The following is a 23,437-nucleotide window of genomic DNA, read 5'->3' on the forward strand; positions in this document are numbered from 1 at the left end:
GGAGTACAGTTCGGGAACCAGAGAGAAGATCTGTGGTCTAGTATTCAAAGCGTCACGTGGAGAAGTCGCTAGCCATCATTAATTCTTTGGAGAATTAATAAGGTATTATTTCTGCTCCGTGGAAAAGCATGCTTTAGCTTTCAATTATACTTAAAGCATGATTAATTCAAGTTGTGAGCATGATACATGTGTAAATTTCACGAATAGATTTTGTCTAAATAATCTCCTAAATAGATCTGATTTTTTTGTGATTCATTTGTTCGATTTAAATTCATGATCGTTTCCGCTGCCAGTTCCTTCACATAGTGCATTCGGGGTGGGAAGGTGGGTGTATATTTCTTTGTAAGTGTGCTTCCTCATAAGCTCTAATGTGAGTCCTATCTCCATGTTGCTCCTACACAGAACAAACAAAACAAAACACACAAAAAGAAACACTCAATTCAAAATAAATGTTAGAGGAAAGAATTGAGCAAACAAAACCTCCAACATATGAAAATAAAAATAAAAGAAAATAAAAAACTTGGGTTGCCTCCCAATCAGCGCCTTTGTTTATAGTCGTTGGCTCGACTTTCCTCATCCTCGGTCTACACTTGCAAATCATCTAGTGTGATCACCTCCTTTGGTTTCATTTTGCTTTCTCCTCATATGTAAGACTTCAACCTTTGGCCATTAACCTTCCACACAACATCATTCTTGGGATCCCGGATGTCAACAACACCATAGGGATACACCTTGTGTACCACATAAGGACCCCACCATCTTGACTTAAGCTTGTCCGAAAAGAGTTTCAGCCGAGAGTTGTACAATAGGACCAGCTGTCCTTCATGGAAATGACGAGGCTTAACGGCTGCATCATGTATCTTTTTAGCACGCTCCTTGTAGAGATCAACACTCTCATATGCATGAAGCCTAAACTCATCCATTTCATTCATGTCAAACATTCTCTTCTCGGTTTGCAGTATCATAGTCCAAATTGAGCTTTTGCAAGGCCCAATAAGCTTTATGCTCAAGCTCAACCGGCAAATGACATGCCTTTCCAAATACCATCTTGTAAGGGGAAGTCCCAATAGGAGTTTTATAAGCCGTTCGATACGCCCACAAGGCATCATCTAGCTTTTGAGACCAATCTTTTTGCGATGGCTTCACCACCTTTTCAAGAACTCTTTTAATCTCACGATTAGAGACTTCCACTTGACCACTTGTTTGGGGATGATAAGGGGTAGCAACTTTATGTTGAACACCATATTTTCCAATGAGGTTTGCAAACAACTTATTGCAAAAATGAGTACCTCCCTCACTAATGATAGATCGGGGTGTTCCAAAGCAGTTGAAGATGTGCGACTTGATGAATATCAACACCACTTTAGAATCATTGGTAGGCAATGCCTCAACCTCTACCCACTTAGAAACGTAGTCCACCGCGACTAAGATATATTGCTTCCCATTAGACTTGGGAAAAGGCCCCATGAAATCTAATCCCCAAACATCAAAGAGCTCCACCTCAGGATATTGTTCATCGGCATTTCATTCCTCCAAGAGATATTCCCGGTTCTTTGACAACTGTCACATCTCTCTACATAGGCTTTAGCATCCTTGAAGATAGATGGCCAAAAGAATCCGGATTAGAGCACTTTAAATGCAGTTCTACGTGCTCCAAAGTGGCCGCCATACTCAGAATCATGGCAAGCAGACAAAATCTGAATGTGCTCATGCTCTCCAACACACCTTCTAATGACTCCATCACTACAAATACGGAAGAGAAATGGATCTTCCCAAACATACATGCGGGTATCACTAAAAAATTTCTTCTTTTGGTTAGACGACAACCCTTCTGGCACAATACCCGCGACAATATAGTTTGCCAAGCTAGCAAACCATGGCACATATGTTTCCCGAGCTTCCACTTGCAATACTTGCTCATCGGGAAATTTTTCATTGATCCTTTTTTTTCTCATCTTCCGTCTCTTCCAAGCCTTCTAGTCTAGAAAGATGATCAGCTACCAAATTCTCGGTCCTCTTTTTATCTTTGATTTCCACATCAAATTCTTGTAATAATAGGACCCATCTCGCCAAACGAGGTTTTGCATCTTTCTTGTTCATCAAATATTTGATAGCTGAATGGTCTGTGAACACTACCACTCTCGTGCCAAGTAAATATGCACGAAACTTCTCAAAAGCATACACAACTGCTAACATTTCTGTCTCCATCGTGGTGTAGTTCAATTGGGCATCATTAAGTACTTTGCTAGCATAGTAGATGGCATGTAGGACCTTCTCTTTTCTTTGGCCTAAAACGGCTCCCACGGCGTAGTCCGAAGCATCACACATCAACTCAAATGGTTTTGACCAATCAGGTGTGATAATAATAGGAGCTTCGACTAGCTTCTTCTTGAGCAAATCAAATGCCTCAAGGCATTTATCATCAAAGATGAACTTGGCATCCTTCTCAAGTAGATTGCAAAGAGGTTTTGCAATCTTTGAAAAATCTTTTATGAATCTTCGGTAGAATCCCGCATGACCAAGGAAACTACGGATGCCCTTCACATTCGTTGGAGGAGGTAACTTAGAGATCACTTCAATCTTAGCTTTATCCATCTCCAATCCCAACTCCGACACCTTGTGTCCCAAAACAATACCTTCATTCACCATAAATTGGCATTTATCCCAATTAAGCACTAGGTTCGACTCTTCACATCTTTGTAGCACACGACCCAAGTTGTGTAAACAACATTCAAAAGATGAGCCAAACACGGAGAAATCATCCATGAAGATCTCCATAATATCCTCATTCATGTCGGAGAATATTGCCATCATACAACGTTGAAATGTAGGCGGGGCATTGCACAAACCAAATGGCATCCGGCGGAACGCATATGTACCAATAGGACAAGTGAATGTCGTCTTTTCTTGATCTTCTGGGGCAATTGCAATCTGATTATACCCCGAGTATCCATCCAAGAAACAGTAATGAGAATAACCAGCTATCCTATCAAGCAATTGATCCAGAAATGGCAACGGAAAATGATCTTTTCTCGTCGCCTTGTTCAATCTTCTGTATTCCATACAAACTCTCCATGAGTTCACCAATCGAGTTGCTAAGACTTCATTCTTTTCATTGACTGTCATGGTTATTCCTCCTTTCTTGGGTACACATTGCACCGGGCTAACCCACTCACTATCGGATATTGGATAGATCATCCCAAATTTCAACAATTTATTCACTTCTTTTTCCACCACTTCTTGCATAAGTGGGTTCAGCCTTCTTTGTCTCTCTCTTACCGGCTTAGCTCCATCTTCCATCAAAATTTTATGCATGCATATTGCCGGGCTAATTCCTTTGATATCAGCTATAGACCATCCTAGAGCTTGCTTGTGCAACTTAAGTATCTCTATTAACTTGGATTCTTCTTCATTATTCAACTCAGCCGATACCACAACTGGTAAAGTTTCATCATCACCAAGGAAGGCATATTTCAAATTTTTCGGGAGAGGCTTCAATTCTAGCTTTGGTGGTACTTCAATTGAAGGTTTCACATCTGCCATAAAAGTATCCACCACACATTCATTTTCCAGATGTGGTTGATCGACTTGATAATCTTCTGTTTCATCAAATTTTACTTTGATTGTCGAACTAAAATCTCTCTCCAAGCTCCCTTTCTCAAATACACTTCCTTCAATTCTTGATGAGCAACACATCTTGTCAAATATGCATTTATCGAGGACATCAACTCTAAAACACGCATTGGCATCGCTAGGGTGCTTCATTGCCTTCTCTACATTAATGGTCACTTGCTCACCATTAATTCTAAATGTAACAGAGTTGTCTTTTGCTCCAAGCAACACATCTCCCGTGGCAAGAAATGGTCTACCAAATAGAATTGGTACCTCTTTGTCCTCAGGCATATCCAAGACTATGAAGCCAACAGGGATGATGAATTTGTCGACTTTGACCAAGACATCCTCTACTATTCCAGTGGGCTTCACTATCGAGTGATCGGCCAATTGTAGATCAATGTCGATAGGCTCCATCCTATCCTCTAGTCCAATGGCACGTGCAGTTTTCAATGCCATAAGTGAGATCCCTGATCCTTGATCCAATAAGCATTTTGTGAAGATAGTATTGCCGATCTCACAAGGAATCACACAACTTCCAGGGTCCCTCTTCTTCATTGGCATCATTCCTGAAATCAATTGTGAGCAATTCATGCTCAATGCAACTATCCCCTCATCTTGTAGTTTCTCCTTATTTGCCATCATATCCTTGAAAAACTTGGAGAACTTGGGAAAATTAGTGAAGAGGTCTACTAATGATACATCCACATTCACTTTTCGGATCACATTCACCATCCACTCAAAACTTTTCTCTTTTGAGATTATTTTCTTCCTCTTGGGTGGATATGGTGGAGGAGGAATATGATCTGGGAAGTTAAACTTGCTCTTAGGATCTTGTGTTGGACTTGTCATCATCTTTCTCTTTGATTCCATATCTACCATCTTCTTTCATTTCTCTTCTGCTGAAAACTTTCCATTAGAATCGGATTCTTCACCATGTTCCTTGCTACCGGATGCAGCCTGTTCTTGACCATGTTGGGCCCCATGCACCAACTCGGGACTTCCCTTACATGCCTCGTCCGCCCCTGCGTGCGAGGAATGCAAGCCTAACATCTCATCCGCCCCTGCGTGTGAGATGCCGGAAGTACCTTGGCCGTCCATTAATGGTGTCGAATCCAACTCACGACCACTTCTCAATGTAACTACCTTGCATTGTTCGTTGCCTTTGGGATTGGGCACAATATCACTCGGAATGGTAGCGGGAATTCTTGTATGAGAAGTTGTAGCAAGCTGCCCAATTTGAGTCACAAGAGTCCTCATAGTAGCCTCGAGCTGTCCAAACTTCTCCACGGTTTTATCTCTGAAATTCTCATTCTCCTTTTGACTCTTAGTCATAAAAGAGAAAATCTGTCCCAATTGATCTTCATGTGATAACTTCTTCTCAAAACCCGGAGGTTGAGTGTTGTTCCTCCATTGAGTACCAGCATTGTTGCTTGAACTTGATTGGTTCCAATTCCCTTGTTGTTGTTGAGGCTTCCAGTTCTGATGATTGTTATTGTATTGACCTCCTTGGCTAAAACCTTGGCGGTTACCAATATAATTTACATCTTCCACTGGTGCTCCTTGCAAACTAAGACATTGATCTGTATAATGTCCTCCTTGGCACACTCCACACTTCATCACAGGCGTAGCTTTAGGTTTGGGAGTCAATTGCAAGGATTTGACAGCTTTCGTCATTGAAGATATTTGAGTACTAAAATCAGCCATTTGAGCCTCTATAGGTGATACTCTCTCCGACTCCTTAGTAGCACCAAATGTATCTCATGCGCCCACCTTTCTTGGATTATGTCAATTCCTTTGATTGTTTTCCAATCTCTGAAATAGTGTCCTCGTCTCATCATGGGTCAAATCGTCCAAGTTTCCACTTGAACCTGCAGTAACCAAGCTTGTGCCTTCATGATTGAGTCCCTTGTAGAACTTCAAAAGATCATGCCCCGGGGCTAGACCATGACTTGGGCATTTCCTTAGCAAGTCTATAAATCTCTTCCAAGCTTCGGCAAATGACTCATCATATTTCTTCCTGAATGAAGTGATCTCATCTCTCAACTTTTCTATCTTCATTGGAGAATTATACTCCAAGAGAAACTTCGACTTCAATTCTCCAAAGGTTGCAATGTTGTAGCCTGGTAGTGAGTCGTACCATTCTCTTGCTTTCTCTCTCAATGAGAAAGGAAATAAGGCTCTTTTAATCCGATGATGCTCTACATTTGGCGGTCGGTGAGAATTTATCAACTCATAGAAGGCATTCAAATGGCTCATTGGGTCTTCATCTTCACGACCATGAAAGAGATTTCCTCCATTCACCAAACTGATATAGTGTGGTGGAATGTTGAAATTGTAATTTGCGTATGCAAACTCCCCCGGGTGTTCAACTCCCGATCTAAGGATATCTCCAAACCTTCCCATAGGAGGAGCATTGTTATTGTCTTCAACCATAGACTCTGCTTCTGACTCTTGATAATCCTCACTTTCTTCACTTGACCCAAAGAGTGGGTTACTTCTAACTGGACTCGGATAGTCCGGATAAATCTCAATCTCTGAACCTCTCGGCCCTCTCTTTCTTTGATAACAGAGTAATCCAAACGGCGGTGTACCCTGTGATCTTGTGTGCATTCACAAATTTCTGTTTTTTTTATTACCTAAACCTGCACAACAGAAAAGAAACCAAGCACATACACAAAATATATTTCACTACTACCGAAAGCGAAACCTCTCGACAACTTCGGGGTAAGTTCCTATAAAACGTGTGTGCTATAGTGTAAACTAAAATAAATCCTAATCACTAAACTAAGAGTTAGAAAGATATCACCTAGTATAAACACTCCTTCGTCTTCAAGTCCAGATTTGGTAGATGGCTTTCACCCAAGAACACGAAGTAAGTACCTACAAAATAAAAAGAAAGATCAAATAAAATAAAACAAAAATAAAACTACTAAGTAATAAACAACATATTGCCTCCCCGGCAACGGCGCCAAAACTTGATGCGTATTTTAGAGTATCTAAACCAGTTCACACAAATTATCAAATTTAATTAATTAACTCTAATAATACTACAATACTGCAAGATTATAGTGTCGTAGTAGTATTTCAAGTGTCGATCCACAGGGAGGTAAAGTTTGTTTACACTTAAGAGCATATAAAAGAATACAAAGATTTGATTTTTGATTTCTGAAAGTTAATGACAAAATAAAGCTACAGTTAAACTAAAGAAAGACTATTCAAATGAGAAAATATGCCACTCCAAGTTGCTCACTAGGTTTGTATTGTTTTACACCCATAACAACGAAACATATGAAGGGATTAAAACATCAACCTTATCACATACATTGAACATGTACACGATGCGTAGTTCACAATTAGCTGAACACATAACCTATGAACCAATCTTCAAGGTTTATAAACTCCTGCGGAAGCGCTGGAGAAATAAACATCTACTATAAAGCACCTACTTAATCCACTATCAAATTATCCTCTAAACAATTCTAATTCAATAGCATACCAACAATCAAACATTCCTAAACTATGTTAAAGAGACAATAGCAAGGAAAGAACAGCACTACATTACTAGCCAAAAACATAGTGTATAAACATTGAGCACATTGTTGGTAACAAACACATGAATTCAATGGTGTAGAAACATCCACAAAGCCTAGATTACAACTTGGAGTAACATAGAGTAGCCTAAACACATGGTGGAATTTGCAACAAAAACCATAGGAAACATGCTCTCGGTGAGTAGAATTGGGATTTGGAGATGGATCATTGGAATGTTGGCCGGAATTTCTTCTTTTTCTTCTTCCTCCTCTCTTTCTCTCTTTCCCTCTTTCTTTTCTCGTGTCTGAATATGTCTGAATGTCCCCAAAACCGCTCCAGAAACCAATTTGAAACCTAAAATTCAGCAGTTTCCGAGAAAAACACCCGACCCGGGCAAAATGGGGCTAACCCAGGCGTTTCCACTGTCCCCGGATGTTTTTTATGGTGAAAACGCCCGACTCGGGCGTTTTTTATGCCACCCCGGGCGTTTTTGCACTGCTCCGCGCAGCTTTCATCAAATTATCATAACTTCTTCATCCGAGCTCCAATTGAGGCGTACAAGGTACCCACGCGAAGCTATTTCAAAGACAAAGATAAAGGTGGTAAGATACACGAATTTGGACGTCATCTTGATAGACAAAAAACACTTTGAATCAGACCCCACCGCTTTGGCTCATTGTAGTCACTCCACATGTACATCTATCAACTAATATATAATAATCAAACCTTAATGATCAATTTATAGATGATTTAAATATACAAAATAGGAGAAAACTTGGAGTATAATTTGTATCATTTGATTCACATCACTTCATAACACTTAATATTGTTCCAAAACGAGCAAGCCAACAAGTCGGCTAATCTGGTTTGTCCTCGGCTAATCTGTGCCGAAGCTTCTGTGCTAATGCAATTGGAATTACATCATCTACTGCTTCATCGAAATCAACGAGACGTTGCTTAATTGCTGACCAAAACAAAAAAAATAAAAACAGACATGTATTCCATTAGTATTCTATAATGCTTAAAATCTTGCATATTCATGTTAACACATGAGGGGCTAATGAATAAAAACATATTTACCCGATGCATTGATATACACATATTCTCAATAATGTAAAATTTGTACTTTGTAATGCATAATATCATCATAATAATGCATGTTAAGCGAATAATAATGTAAAAATATAATGATACAAATTTGGTAAATAATGCAAAGATTCAAACTTAAAACCAGTACAGATTAGGTTTTACTTCAAAACATAACATCCATTACTCAATAATGTACATTTTAAACTGAATAATGCACAGTATTATCCAAATAATGTAAATACTTGATGTTGTCTATTTCCTACTGTACTAATCCGTATATAGAATGAAGAAATAATGCATCAATTCAATTGAAATCATCCATTTAGATTACACACAGCCAACAAATAATGTTTCCTCTCATTGTGCACCAATCGTTTCATATGCACACCAATTCATGAAACACACAACAATGACAATAATGCATCCTTTATCCATGGATACAAAGTTACAATGCACGTTTTCTCATCAATAATGTAGCAAACACAACGAAAAATGCATCAGAACATGGGAAACAATTATGAAACCTTTTGACTGTGTTGGTTGACTCTTGAATGGTCTTCCTCACTTCGTCATTGATGTTTTGTAGTACACAGCAACGAAATCAGTTCAATTCCTACATCCAGTTAGACCAAAATCAGAGATATTACACAATAATCAACCAAATCGTCAATAATGGAAAGAATCGATCACACACTGAACACAAATTCGAAAATTGCCAGAAACCAATCTAAACCGAACAAACTCGACAATATCCAGAAACCAAAACAAACATAATCAGACATTTACCACATACAAATCAACAATAAACTATAAAATTAACTAATTGACCGAACCCTAGTTCACACGCATACGATTTCATTTTTTTCCAGAAAAATTGATCCATAAAATTCGTGCATTATTTGAAGAACGAAGTAAATCGATGACTATGCGGTTCAGAAATTGTCAAAAAACGACCCTTACAAGTGTTTTTACCCAAAAATCGGAACTTCAAAAACCCACCTTCAAAAACGAAAATCGGAACTTCAGACAATCAATTGTCGCGCGCGAAACTAGAAATCGGTACTTCAAACCTGTGAATCGGCGACCTACGATGCTTTTTGCAGTGAGAAAGGGTGAAAATCGGGGGTTAGAGCGACGGCTAGGGTTTTTGGCAGTTTAGAAACGGTGGAGAATGGTGTTGATTGTGGGGTTGATGGGATGGAATGAGAGAGAGGGTAGACGAAAGGTTTCAGAAAATCCCGCTTAATTATAGGACCTTCTGTTTTGAAACGCGTTACAGCCAATACGTTTTTACTCTTATACCCTTATAATGCACATATTAGTACAAATAATGCAACACGGATCAGTTTACCCAATTTAATCTAATCCATCCATTCCCTCAATCTAGTGGATGAGATTAAGAAGGAAATAGACACTTAGGGGCAAAAGTATATATATATATATATATATATATATATATAGAATTATATTCAATGTCGAACCAATGTTAATGACCGAACTAGAGAACAAATCATGTTCACCCATTTTGTTAATCTTATGGTCATATTTATTCTCTCAAATATTATTAAATATTGAATATATTGAATATAATATTATAAAATAAACGAGTGGGATGATTTTGTAATTTTAACCTTTTGTAGTAATTGACATTTTCTTGATTTGTGACTAGTTAATTTTGGAAGGCATTTCACACGATTTTAATGCCACCTTCACAAGTTAATTCAATCTTGAAATATATTCACACATGTTAATATGATTGCACAATTTCACACGATTCTATCTGCTAATTTTCAGATTTCAATATCTCTACATAAACTCCATCCAGTTCCATTCATTTGCAATCTTCATGTTGATATGATACTGATACTCACACGATTCTAAGACACTCTGCATGTTCCATTGAATGTGCTAATTTGCAGAGTTCATTCTCTCTGTATAAACTAGAACCAATTCCATTCATTCGCAATCTGCAGCTATCGCATCTCTACTTCTTCGTCTTATTTGGCTGTATGAATTCGTCAAACATCTTTACGCATAAAACGGACTTTACTAGTTCATCAATGGACGACTCGAGCAATCCTTCTCACACAACTGAATTGTCTCCCGAAGCAGGAAAAATACATGGAACTACTTCTACAGAAACTATTAACGACAATCATGGGTCTATTTTCGATGAGTTACAATCTCCGGTTGGCGGCTCACTTTTTGATTCTGACTCCGATTCATCCGAGGATGAAGAACTAGAGCCAGGTACTAGGAATACTTCTTCTGTTTATCGCAGTTAATATTTGTCATATAAAACATACTGATGTATACTTTTGTTCGTTGAAGTGAAATATGTTCCGTATTGGCTGAAATAAACTTCTTAATGAATGAACTCTTTTTTTAATCTTAGTGTCATACATCCCTGAATGTTCTTCCCAAATGAAGCCACATATTGGCCAGGTTTTTCATACCTTGGATGATGCTACAGTCTTCTATAATAAATATGCACGGCAGGTAGGGTTTGACACCCGTAAACATGGATCTAAAAAGGTTGGAGATCTGGTCACATGGCTATACATTGTGTGTAGTAGAGAAGGTTGACCGGCGTACAAGAATCAAGTAATTTCTGCACCGTCTCTTGTTGATCAGTTACAGTTTCGCCTTTATTTGTGTCTGCACCTATATCCTTTCTAGATGCAGCTATCGTTTTCTCTGCGCACACTACGTTCAAATAAACAAATCATACACGATGAATCAAATGCATAGAATGGATTGTTCTTAGAAGTCGTGTCATATACACATCATGTCAATATTTTTCCAAACCATAGTAATATTACCTTGTGCTTTTAGAATAACATCCGGCGTTTTGTTGAGTGGTGGTAGCTTGGCTACTCGACTGGAAGATGGCATTGACTTTGCACTAGCAGGAGTTTTTCCTATGTTTCCATCTGCAAGAAAAGGATCATACCAACATCATCTTTTAGATAAAATAATCATTTCATCTCATCCTACACCCACATGTATTTATCTTACTGATATATTTTTAATGACCTCGACACAATTCAGAAATTAGAACAAGTTCATCCTAAAATAAACACACTTCATATACCACACACATAAATCATCCACAAGCCCCCAACCGACACTAATCAGAGGTAAATACTTCATCAGATGCATAAAAGATTTCATCTTATAATTGTAAACATTCACATATACATACATACTACTTCAGCTAGTGTCGTCAAGATTTCATCTTTCAATTGTATGCGTTCAGATCACATCTTTAAAACCTTCACACAACTCACCAATTTTGGCCAGAATTCAGCCGATACTAAACATACTTCATCTTATACCATCAATGCAATCCAAACCATATCAATATTACCTTGTGCTTTTAGAATAACATCCGGCATATTGTTGCGTGGTGATAACTTGGCTAATCGGCTAGAAGATGGCGCTGATTTTGCACTAGCAGCAGTTTTTCCTATGTTTCCATCTGCAAGAAAAGGATCATACCGACACCATCAAAGCGATTAAATAATCATTTCATTTCATCCTACAACCATATGTATTCATCTTATTCACATATTTTTAATGACCTTTACACAATACAGATATTAGAACAAGTTCATCCTAAAATGAACACACTTCATATACCACACAGATAAATCATTCACAAGCCCTCAACTGACACAAATCAGAAGTAAATACTTCATCAGATGCAGAAAAGATTTCATCTTATAATTGTAAACCTTCACATATACATACATACTACTTCAGCTAGTGTCGTCAAGATTTCATCTTACAATTGTATGCGTTCAGATCACATCTTTAAAACCTTCACCCAACTCACCAATTTTGGCCAGAATTCAGCCGATTCTGAAGATACTCCATAAAACATCTATAAAACCTTCACCCAACACGACAATTTTGGACATACTGTAGACGAATCTGAACATATTTCATCTTATAGGTTGATAGGTTCAGTACATTAGTCCAACATACTTCAACCAACAAATTCAACCAAGATTAAATTAAAAACAAGAACTTCAGTGAACTAAATACAAGTGAAACCGTGAAAAAAAATAAAAATTCCAGATTGAAAAGATTTCATCTGATGAAACCCTAATCCCAACTGACACAAATCAAAAGTAAATACTTCATCAGATGCAGAATAGATTTCATCTGAGCTCACCAGAAACGTTTGGTTCAATTCGGCGTGGGCTATACAAGGGTTTGGCTTTGGGCGGGAGTGGCGGTCTAGATTTTCCAGACGAGTGTCTTGTTACTAATTATAAGAAAAACAATAATAAGCATCTGAACTAAATTAACACATGCAATGAACTAAAGAACGAACTAAACTCACCGGGACCGGAACCAGTGTTGGAACGCAACGACCGCTCATCTACAACCAAAAAGAACGAGATTAGTTCAACTCGTTTTGGTAGAATGTAACCATTATTAACGACAATGAGTACCCTTCAATTTGCTCCGCCTCGTGTCCACCATGGTGAGAATCTGTAGACAGCTAGTGATGAGGAAGGGGAGGGAGAGCGCTACGGCTGAGAAATGGGGTAGTGAAACGGCGGAGTAGAGGGTGGGGGTAAAGCTGAAGCGGCGGAGAGTAGAGTGGGAAGTGGGATGGGTGCGATTTTTACCCTAATTCACAATACCGTCATTAGCGCCCCCTCATGTTTACCATATTTGACCACATTAACAAAAGACTAATCAGCCCTTGGCTGAATAAATTAATTCACGGGATGAATGTCGGATTTAAGATGTAGGATGTTTAATCTCAGCCACTAAATTAAAATCCATTGGCTAATATTTAGTCTCTAGTTCTACACTAAGAAGGTGTTGTGGGAATAAGGGGACCCTATATATATATATATATATATATATATATATATATATATATATATATATATATATATATATATATAGGGTTTTCATCTATCAAAAGAAGCCCCTAAGTATAGAAATACAGACCATATACCCACCGTTAGATTTGGAGATGAACTGGATATGAATGGCCACGATCTGGATTGGTCAACGTTTTCAGGAGCGATTTGTGTCATATAAGGGTAATTTAGGGATAGAAAATATAATGAACCGCCCTTCCATTTTTTAAGAGTGGATTAATTGGGATCATTACTCCACATGCTATTAAGTTGAATCTTCGATTCCCACGCCATTCAGTTCCTCTCTCTCACCAAAAATACATCACTAAATCAGCAAACCCTACAGACTAGAATCAAACCAAATCGTCTCTGCGTCAAAATCACCCAAACCCTACCAAACTCAAACTATATTTTCGGCGACGAAGGAATCGTCTGGGCATCAAAATCGACTTCAAACCCATACTTGACAAGCACGATTTGTAGAGCGTCTTCTTCAACCATGGAGGACACAAGATCTTCTGGAACCGCGACACATGACGGAAAAGGTTTGTAAGTTTTTTTTTTTACAATTTGACCGAAACTCAACTCAAATCTGACCCAGAATTCAATTTCATTGGTTGGCTGTGACCTAGTCTATGAACGAAATACTGGGAAGAAGAAGGCACCGGCAAAACCTAAAGACCAGAAAGGTATGTCGACTACATTGTCTGGGTTATTATTTGAAGGAATGAAATTTTAGTTCTTTTTTGTGCACTCTGTTTTTTGTTCGTGTGTTTTTTCATAATCTGCTTTGTTTGTGTAAATGTTAAACACTAAATTATTGATGCTTCATGTACAGCATCACAAAAAAAATCTCTGCAGAAAGTGAAAAAGGGGTAGCAAATGCAAGAGTTGTTACTAATTCTGGAAAAGGTCAGACAAAATAAATCATGACTTGATTTGATTGTGATTATATCTCAACTACATAATTGTTGTTTATTGAAGAGTATTAACCTCGTCTTGATGCAACGAATTTGGAGGCAAAAGTGGGCAAAGATAATTGATAGTAACGTTATGTCATACTAATACGATTCTGAAATCGACGAGGAGGGTGATCCAAAAGCGTACTTCAACAATGGTCGACAATCGAGCTTCTGGATCGGCGAGGCATGACGGAAAAGGTTAGTATGATTTCGTACAACGATTGACTTAAAATTTACAAAATCTGGCAAAATTTTCACTTCAATTGGTTGGATGTCACGTAGTGTATCAGAGAACGACGTGAAGAAGAAGATACCGCCGATCCCAAAAGCACCGAAAGGATGTTTAGATTACCACTATTTTAATGAAACGGTGTTAAGAGCTTGTAATTCTCTTTTTTAAATCATGTTATATGTCGGTTGGATGTCATTGTTACTATATATTATTTCATCTGTAAGATGAGATAAACTTCCATTACAATGACCTTGGAATGCTTTCCTCTTGTTTCTTGTAGACGATAGCCCATGTGATTAGCATTATTCGATACATTGGATCATAGTAAATGAATATTTGTGCCATAGCATTGTTAAGTTAATTTGTGTCATAATATACCAACATTCGAGGCATGGCATAAAACTACTGAGGTACCAGAATATCTCATACAATTTGATCGAAATGTTCGTATCAAACAAACTGAATATTAGTGTGACCGAAGAATATTCTCATGTTTTGAACATATTAAAAAAAACCAAATACACGATTGTTCTCATGTTTTAAACATATTAAAAAATCAAATATTAGTACGAGAGAAGAATACACAAACAATAACCAAAAACATCATCTATGTTTTTGGGTCATACTAAACGAATATTTGAGTCATGGAAACATATGGGTAAATTGGGTCATAATAATCGAATATTCGAGACATGACATAAAACTACTGAGTACAATAATATTGTTATAATGCCCAAAACATAATCTATTCTTTTGGTCATACTAGATGAATATTTGGGTCATGGAAACTTATGGGTAAATTGAGTCATAATAATCCCATATTCGAGTCATGACAAAAAACTACTGAGTACCAGAATGCATAATACAAATCTGAACGAACTGAGTAATTTCAAACAACGTGACATTGCAAATAAAATGGACTAAAAAAAACTTAAACTGGCGTTACTTCAAAAACAAAATACATGGTATCAAACTTCAGAATTTCATCAATTGGTTTCTTCTTTTGGGCTGCGAAGTAGAATGTGTGTCGGATTCCATTTTTGGAGTTGGGATCTGCCAACGACAATGATGTACAATTGGAAATGGAACAGATTAAATCTGGAAAACGATTGGATTTGGGATCTTCCAACGACGATGGTATAGAATTGAGAATGGAAAAGATTAATCTGATACAAGTATAATGGAAGTTTGATGGTACAGTGGCTGAAGAAGATGAAGATAGGAAGGAGATGAAGTTGATGAAAATAAAATCATAACTCACGCGTAAGATTTGTTAGTGGAAAGATAAATGGCAAGATTATAGGAGATACCATAACAATAGAAATATAGCTAATGACTATATTAACCTTATTGGATTTTTAGGCATTAAAATAATAGGATTTACGTAATTAATTGAGCCATTAGATCCTTTAAAATCTAGATGATCTCGCCAGATCCAAAGGCTGAAAATTGGCCTCTATTTCTTGATTTAAACCCATTCTTGTTTGGATCAAAATCCTATATATATATATAGAGAGAGAGAGCCTTTTTTACTTACAGAAATTAAAATAGTTAGAATAGGCTATTTTTTATAGATTGATACCACCTTGTGTGGTGATCGGTGAGCACTATTCTGAGTGTATGATAAACAAGTAATGTATGATATGGGGGCAGCCTTTGTTTCAGTTTAGCTACTGAAGCACTGCCAGTCACTAATGGCCAAGCCACTTGATGGGAATGTAATTTTCTGGCCTTATTATCTTTATCCTGTTTCACTTTATACATACTTATGTTTTAGGATCTTTTAAGTACTATTATTTTATGTCACTTGTTCTGCAGCTACTAAGATTGATTTAACTTTTACTTGGTCGAAGTTTTATAAGCATATTTGAGTTAATGTACAAGATGTTAATTATACTCCAAGTTTAGATACCCATCGGCCATCACTTCCGCTTTAATGCATCAATTATTTATTTACTTGTTTTTGAGATATACCCATCACTCATCTTTAATGCATCAAAAAATTGACGTGAAATATTAATTAGTTTTGTCATTTGTCCAACATATTGGTAAGTTACGTTTTAATGGGGATAATCTGAAAATCTCCTTTGCCTTATAGTACTATCATTTGATTAGGCTATTTGGTTCTCACTAAGACGAGATGTTTGACAACGGACCCCATAATCGAAAAAGACAGCCATGACAAGATAATTTGCTCAAGGTTGGTCTGCAACTGAAACTCAGAAAAAATGAGGCTGAATTAAACAATCTGATATTAACATAATACTTATAAAAACAAAATATGAGTGACAACACATTAATTCACATTTGACATTGATGGAGTGAAAGAAGAAATGGAGAATATACAAAGCTTAACCCAGATTGATGGCTTCTATACACTCATATCAATCAAAGAAGCCCACCTGCTCGTAGGGAACTTTTCCCATCTCCATCATGTGTATTGTATATCTACCATGCTTATAGACTTCACACCTTCTTCATCAACAAAAACTATACACAGTGGATCTCCGCTTGATCTTCATTACATCTCATACACCACTGTCCTCGTGTTTGTTTGCCAAAAACCAAAGACAAAAAGACGCTTCATTTACACAGGGATCACGTCTGCATTTTGACTTTCATCACAAGTCAAAGTAAGGCCTTCAATGTATGTCGGCAGAAGGCAGCATGGCCAGCGACAACCGGTTGAGACCGGCTCAGAAGGTGGGACGATCATGAGCACGTTGTCCAGTCGTCGAACCATTCCCATAACACTCACGGTACTTGCTTCTTTTATATATCTGCAGAATCAAATGTATTACACATGTTTTCAAAAGCAAAATATGATATATAAAAATCCGCAACATGCCTCTGTTGACACAAAGAAGCAGGGATAATAAATTACTTCCTAGGAGAAATTGTCTGCTTATGTAACTCATTACAAAACCAGCAATGTAAGCAGATAAATCTTGAAATCTCATGCTTTATGCAACATCTTGTTGATAATGAAAGCACAAAATCTCCATAAAATGAATGAATCGTATAGCCATAACTCAAGCATGTAAATGGTGGTGTTCAAAGCGATACATCATAGAAGATGCAACCTTATGATTTGAGTTAGTGAAGCAGTATCTTTCTCAGCACTAACCTCCGAGTATGTGCATGCCCAAGAGAACCATCTTTGTTTGGGATTAGCTGGTTTTACACCACAGCCTCTATATTCATATAATTCTGAGGACGCATACACACACCTTTGTACCTTCTGGAAAGAAGTTTCAAGGGGTATGCTGCCACAAGTGACGACCTGCCAAAAACCAACCAACATTTGATAAATACAGGTACTTTGAAAGCGAAAGTAACTTAGGCAAACTGATGCAACTAAACTGAGTGCTAGTGGCTTCTATATTACTACAACTTATGACCATGACAACTCTTTTCAGCTATGGTTCCTAGAATCAGGATATATCAGGAAAAAATGCTGACTTTAGCACTCCTACTAGCATCTGACCTTGCAATAGGTAGAATGACACACTTTCAAACAAAGATCTGTGCTGTTCAAGCTTGTGAAGATAATAATAAGACACACTTTTCGATAAGGTCGGGTTCTAGCTTCTAAGCACATGAAATGATGCAAGTACATGTGCAAGTTCACAACAGAACTAGACATAATTTTAGCTAAGTGAGTTATGCCTAAACAAATGTGACATAAGTTAAAGCAGGCAGTGAAGAATGGCAACATGTTTCCCGGTTACCCGCATCACTGTATAACTGATACCACTCGGGCATAATTTGTCTCACTTATGTTATAGGCATGTTGGCATGGAGATACAGAAGTTACTTGCAACATCTGAAACAAATAAACTGTGCAGAGGAGCATTGCCTCATTGCCAGTTCAATTAACTTACTAGCGCAAAGAGACCCGTTCTCATCGACTCCTAAGAGCTTAAATCTCCACTTCCACGGGCATATCACTATTATTGAATATACTTATCGCAACATTTAGTTATTTTTAAGTCAAACCTAAATTACAAGTAAATGATCCAGATCTGAAAAACCAGATGAAGGTAAAACAATCAAATTACGCCGCTTCATAGTGAAATATTGACACACTTGATGATCAAATTATCAGAAAAGATACACCCTAAAAAATTTTACCAGGTCAATTTCCACCACTATCATAATCCAAATAAAACAGGTATTCCCCCAAATTGCTGATTTTCATATCCAATGCTCCAGTAGTCAAACTGGTCCCCTATTTTTATATAAATATAAAATATATATACTAGAGAGAGAGGAGATCCGCCGAGTGCCATAATTAGCAACAAGCTGGGAATAACATACTCCCTCCGTCCCGGACTACTTGCACTATTTTCCTTTTTGGGCGTCCCAAGTTACTTGCACTCTTTCCATTTTTAGTAAAAATTAAACCCTACAGTCGCAATTGTTGACTTTGCTATACACTCATTCCTTAATCTCCGTGCCGAAAAGCAAAGGGGCGAGTAGCCCGGGACGGAGGGAGTACTAGGCAGAAGATGAAATTGGGCGTAATTAAATATTCAAAATTCCGCAAAATTCTCCTAATAATTTGGCACTAAAAAACAAAGGCGTAATTACCCCGGTGACCGTGACGAACTGCCCATCAACGGCGCCCCTGAGCTCAGCATCTGGATACTTGTTTAAGAATCCCAACACGCCGCGATTCCTGTAGGCGTAATTCCACACAAAAATGACGACAATCGGCACCAATAACGCCACCACCGCCACCAGAATGACCGGCTTCTTGACGGACGCCATGAGAAACACCCCGACCACCAGCCCCATCACCACCACCACTAAAAACATCCACATTGCCACCTTCGAAACCTTAAACCCTAATTTCACCTCGTCGCCTAGGCTCGTGACTGCGGAGCCGTAAGCCGCCTTTTTGAACGAGCTCGGCGCCCCCGGTGCGTCCAGCTGCCCCGACCTCCGGTTCGAGCTGAGCGGGCCCGAGGTGATGAGGCCGATGGGCTGAATCGGCGTCATCGGCCCGGAGAAGGAAGAGGACGAGGACTTCTTGCTCATAGGCCCCGAATTCTTCCCCATTTGGCCGGAATTGGGGCCGGATCTAGCAGATCCGCTGTTGTGCTGGGAGGAGGAGGGCTGGCGCGAGGGGAGCTTTGGGGGGACAACCGGCGGCGGGTGGTGGTGGTAGATATATTAAGGTTTTGCATATCTTTTCATATATATTTGTTTTTGTTCAATAAGTTAGGTGAGCTTGTTATCATTTTAATTATTCAATCAATCAATATACTATTTTGGCCAAGTCCATATGTGATTCTTTGGATCCCAAATTCCTTAAGCTACCTACTGCCCGACGGAATCTCTCCGCGCACAGCCGGAACGTATATCTGCTCCGTAGCCGTTGCCCGACGGATTGAAACTCGCGCACAGCCGCATAGATTATCTCTCCGCCGACCCTCACGGGCGCCGGATTTATTTGTTTTGTTATTTTTTGCTTTATTGGATCGTTAGGGATTTAGATCCTTAACATGGTCCCCACTGGATAGGTCGACGCCGTACATTCTACCGAGCTCGCCGAATTTCTTAACGTGGCCGCCGGCCCGAGACCATCAGCTCCTTGAGCTGCTGCTCAGGCCGGCCCGAGACCATCAGCCCGTTACTCAGCTGGTGCGACCCGCTCCAGACGCTCATTTTTTCCTTGAGAGAGAGGAAATCAAAGTGAGAGAGATAGGAAAAAGGTTTTGTAGGTGTGGGTAGAGTGAGAGTGTAGTGCAGGTGGGAAGAGAAGGTAATGGAGGAGGCGAGGCCTGAAATTACCAAAGAGGGTCTACTGTCAACATGAAATGACCTTTTTCTCCTTGTCTCTCTGTTGAGAATAAGATGCTCCATTTCCGATGACTAATTTTTAACTTAATTTTTTTTTTCATCTGTAAATGCCCGTATTGTTAACAATGATTAATTTACTGATTATTGATTACGTGGCATCAAATTTAATTTTATATTGACAAGGCAACTCTTACTTAAATGAACCATTTATTTTGTATTTAAAAAGCTAGCGCTTTGTTAAATGATGAATAGATGATGGAAACCTTAACAATAAATCTCAACTGATGCATAAATTGGAGGAGATAATGACTAATTCATGAAATTAAAATAGAAATATATTTGAAATAGAAAATGACATTTATATATAGGTAAGCATCATAAGTTGATAGTAGTACTAATTTTGAATTGATGATGTTTCCGTACACAATATAATGATTTGAAATACTACCAAATTAATGAAAGACCAGTAAAAAGCTTGGCTGTGATGGATCATGGATGAGTTGTTAATCGACTTTCTCAAATCTCACTACCCAAAACGGAAATAAAGAAATGTACTAGTATGATTTATGGAGTGTATTGATAAAGTATGGGATTAGTAAATCAACGACTGTTATTTAATAAGCTGAATAAACAAAGTTTAATGTGCGAATGCAATTCTTTATGGAATTTGATGTGTAGCGTTATAAGTGTCGGTAGCAATAAGGTTTGGGGTGTACGTGGGTTCCATACGAAAATGATATTCCCAAACATTAGATTTTCTGACCTTTTATTCTTCCCAAAGGAAAAATAAATACTTAAAAATAATTAAATATTCATATTCTGACGACAAAAAAATATGCTAATATAGAAGATTAGTTAAGATCCATGAATAAAATGGCCATCTCAAATGCGGGATTGTGGAGGGACCTATGTAACTTGTCCAGCCTTGCTCTTCCATAATACATTCCCCCAATTTAATATGCGGATTCGAGTTCTCCATCAAATTGACTAAATTAAATATTGATGTTTTATTCATTTTCTTGTTTTTATTTAAATTCTACTCCATGTAATAGGTTATTCAGGTATATTATTTGATAGATAATAAATGTCAAAATAAATAAATTATGTAGTTAACTCCGGAAAAAAACTGCTTCCTCCATCCCAAGATAATGATGCGTTTCTTTTTTGCACATTTTTTGAGATTGAGAAAATGATACTCCAATATAAAATAGTTAGAGTGGAGAAAGAGTAAAAGTAAGAGAGAGAATAATATAGATAAAGACTCTTCTCTATACTATTTTCTCTCTTACTTTACTCTTTATTCACTCTAACTATTTTATTCTATCATTTTTTTCAAAACGAGTGCGAAAAAAAAAACGTCTCATTTATCTTGGGACGGATGGAGTACCATTTTGAACAAAAACTTTATAAATTGGACCGGATCAGGCTGCGAACCAACATGTTGTTCGGTCTAATTTGAACATAAAACCACTAAAATATTGAACTGTTATGAATTGAAAATATAAACCGATTCAACCATAAATAGATAGAGGAGTATAACATATTCTTGTTAGCTAATGCTCAGCATAGCACCAAGCCTGTATCATCTATTATGATATCATCTTTTTTACTTTTGATATTATCTTTTATGTATTTTCATCATTTTATTTTTTCTCTAAAAATTATTAGTACTTATAATTAGTGTTAACTTGAGTATCAGAATGGTTATACTTGAATTTCTTCCCTAATCCTTGTTTTGCGGCGTTTTCCAACACTCGAAAGAGAAGGTTTGCCACAACTAATAAATAGCAACACGTTTCTATCAGTTGTGATGTAATAGACGTTTCTTATGTATTTATTGATTGGGTAATGCATATTCTTATAATTTATTAATGGTATCATCAATAGGTATAGATTAACATGCATCAAATTCGATTCCTTAATAATAATAAAAAGGAATTGGGGTGTGATGTAATTATGCGACCATGCAAAAAGTGGACCTTGAAGATTATAATCGGCGAAAAGAAGATGAATTAATTAATTAATAGTAGGAGTATTAGACCATCCACATCCATGCTCTTAAATAAGAGCACGGAAGTGGGCCCGGACCCACTTTTTTCCTCTGCTCTTAGCTAAGAGCACAACACCCACATCCGTGCTCTTAGCTAAGAGCACAACACCAAGGGTCCCACCATTCTATTATTCAATTTAAATAAAAACATTTCCACAATATTAAAATGCATTAAAATTTCCGAAATAATATTACAAATTATAAAATAATTGAAAATTACATAATAAAAATCCTAAAAATTAAAATTACATAATTAAAATTCTAAAAATTAAAAATTACATAATTAAAATCCTAAAACTTAAAATTACATAATTAAAAGACTAAAAATAAAAAAGGCACACTACGCATTGCCGAATTTCGCCCAAATGTGATTGATTAAATCTTTTTGTAGCTCGGTGTGGGCTCTTGTATCGCGCATTGTGTCTTCTTTCGATCCTCTCGGTCACCGTGGTATGCACACCTCGGCGTGGTGGAGACCTCGCGGTTGAGCTTCCGGCTTCATCCTCGTCGTAGAAGTTAGCCGCCCCCGGTCCTTCGTCGGCTATAATCATGTTGTGCAATATAATGCACGTGTACATGATGTCGGCGATATTCTTAACATACCAAAGCCGAGACGGGGCCTTCACAATGTTGAATCGGGCTTGAAGGACCCCAAAAGCGCGTTCGACGTCTTTCCGAGCCGACTCTTGACGCTGTGCAAAAAGAATCCGTCGTGGCTCTTGCGCATTGCTGAACGACTTCATGAAAGTCGACCACCTTGGGTAGATACCATCGGCGAGATAGTAACCCATGTGGTATGCATTTCCGAAGTCGACCGCCGGCGCTACACCATTCAAAACATCGTCGAAGAGTGGCGACGAATATAGCACGTTCAGATCATTGTTGGATCCGGCAACACCGAAATATACATGCCAGATCCATAGGCGGTAGTCGACGACCGCTTCAAGGATAAGTGTTGGGCCACCGCCTTTGTGGCCGCTTAAGTATTACCCCCTCCAAGCAGTTGGACAATTTTTCCACTTCCAATGCATGCAGTCAATGCTGCCTAGCATGCCGGGAAACCCGTGGACTCTTTCGTGGAGATTGAGCAGCCGTTGGCAATCATCGGTGGTGGGCGCCCGAATGAATTCCTCGCCGAAAGCAGAACGAATGCCGTCGCAAAAATTCTTGAGGCATAGGAGTCCAGTTGACTCACCGACATGCAAATACTCGTCGAAGAGGTCGGCTGTTTGCCCAGTAGCAAGTTGCCGGATGGCAGAAGTGC

General features: G+C 38.2%; 1 protein-coding gene, 1 long non-coding RNA gene, 1 other non-coding gene and 1 pseudogene across 3 annotated transcripts; 1 reads left to right on the forward strand and 3 right to left on the reverse strand.

Annotated features, from left to right (window-relative positions):
• Positions 1-252: 252 nt before the first annotated feature.
• LOC121810758 lies at positions 253-4,071 on the reverse strand (annotated as a pseudogene).
• Positions 4,072-5,554: 1,483 nt separating this feature from the next.
• On the forward strand, positions 5,555-5,661 carry LOC121742805. The gene has a single exon (XR_006038141.1). It is a non-coding gene; the product is annotated as a small nucleolar RNA R71 (small nucleolar RNA).
• A 2,140-nt stretch (positions 5,662-7,801) lies between these two features.
• On the reverse strand, positions 7,802-9,447 carry LOC121740779. Its single transcript, XR_006037666.1, has 3 exons — positions 9,235-9,447; positions 8,760-8,848; positions 7,802-8,110 (listed from the first exon to the last, which is right to left on the reverse strand). It is a non-coding gene; the product is annotated as an uncharacterized LOC121740779 (long non-coding RNA).
• A 7,087-nt stretch (positions 9,448-16,534) lies between these two features.
• On the reverse strand, positions 16,535-19,528 carry LOC121740768 (uncharacterized membrane protein At1g16860-like). The gene is made up of 3 exons (XM_042133389.1): positions 18,909-19,528; positions 17,443-17,598; positions 16,535-17,095 (listed from the first exon to the last, which is right to left on the reverse strand). Exons 1-3 carry the CDS (start codon positions 19,377-19,379, stop codon positions 17,012-17,014), a joined length of 711 nt encoding a protein of 236 aa, XP_041989323.1. The 5' UTR covers positions 19,380-19,528; the 3' UTR covers positions 16,535-17,011.
• Between the last annotated feature and the right edge of the window lie 3,909 nt (positions 19,529-23,437).

This window comes from Salvia splendens, chromosome 7 (assembly GCF_004379255.2).
Source record: "Salvia splendens isolate huo1 chromosome 7, SspV2, whole genome shotgun sequence".
Classification (NCBI taxonomy): Eukaryota; Viridiplantae; Streptophyta; class Magnoliopsida; order Lamiales; family Lamiaceae; genus Salvia; species Salvia splendens.

Bases quoted from the DNA above. Each gene is read 5' to 3' on its own strand.
- LOC121740768 (XM_042133389.1), bottom strand. From the start codon at position 19,379: ATGGGGAAGAATTCGGGGCCTATGAGCAAGAAGTCCTCGTCCTCTTCC. The intron at 17,599-18,908 runs GTAATTACGCCT...GGTTTTTGGCAG, and splicing joins AGTTCGTCACGGTCACCGGG to GTCGTCACTTGTGGCAGCAT. The intron at 17,096-17,442 runs GTTAGTGCTGAG...TTGATTCTGCAG, and splicing joins GGGCATGCACATACTCGGAG to ATATATAAAAGAAGCAAGTA.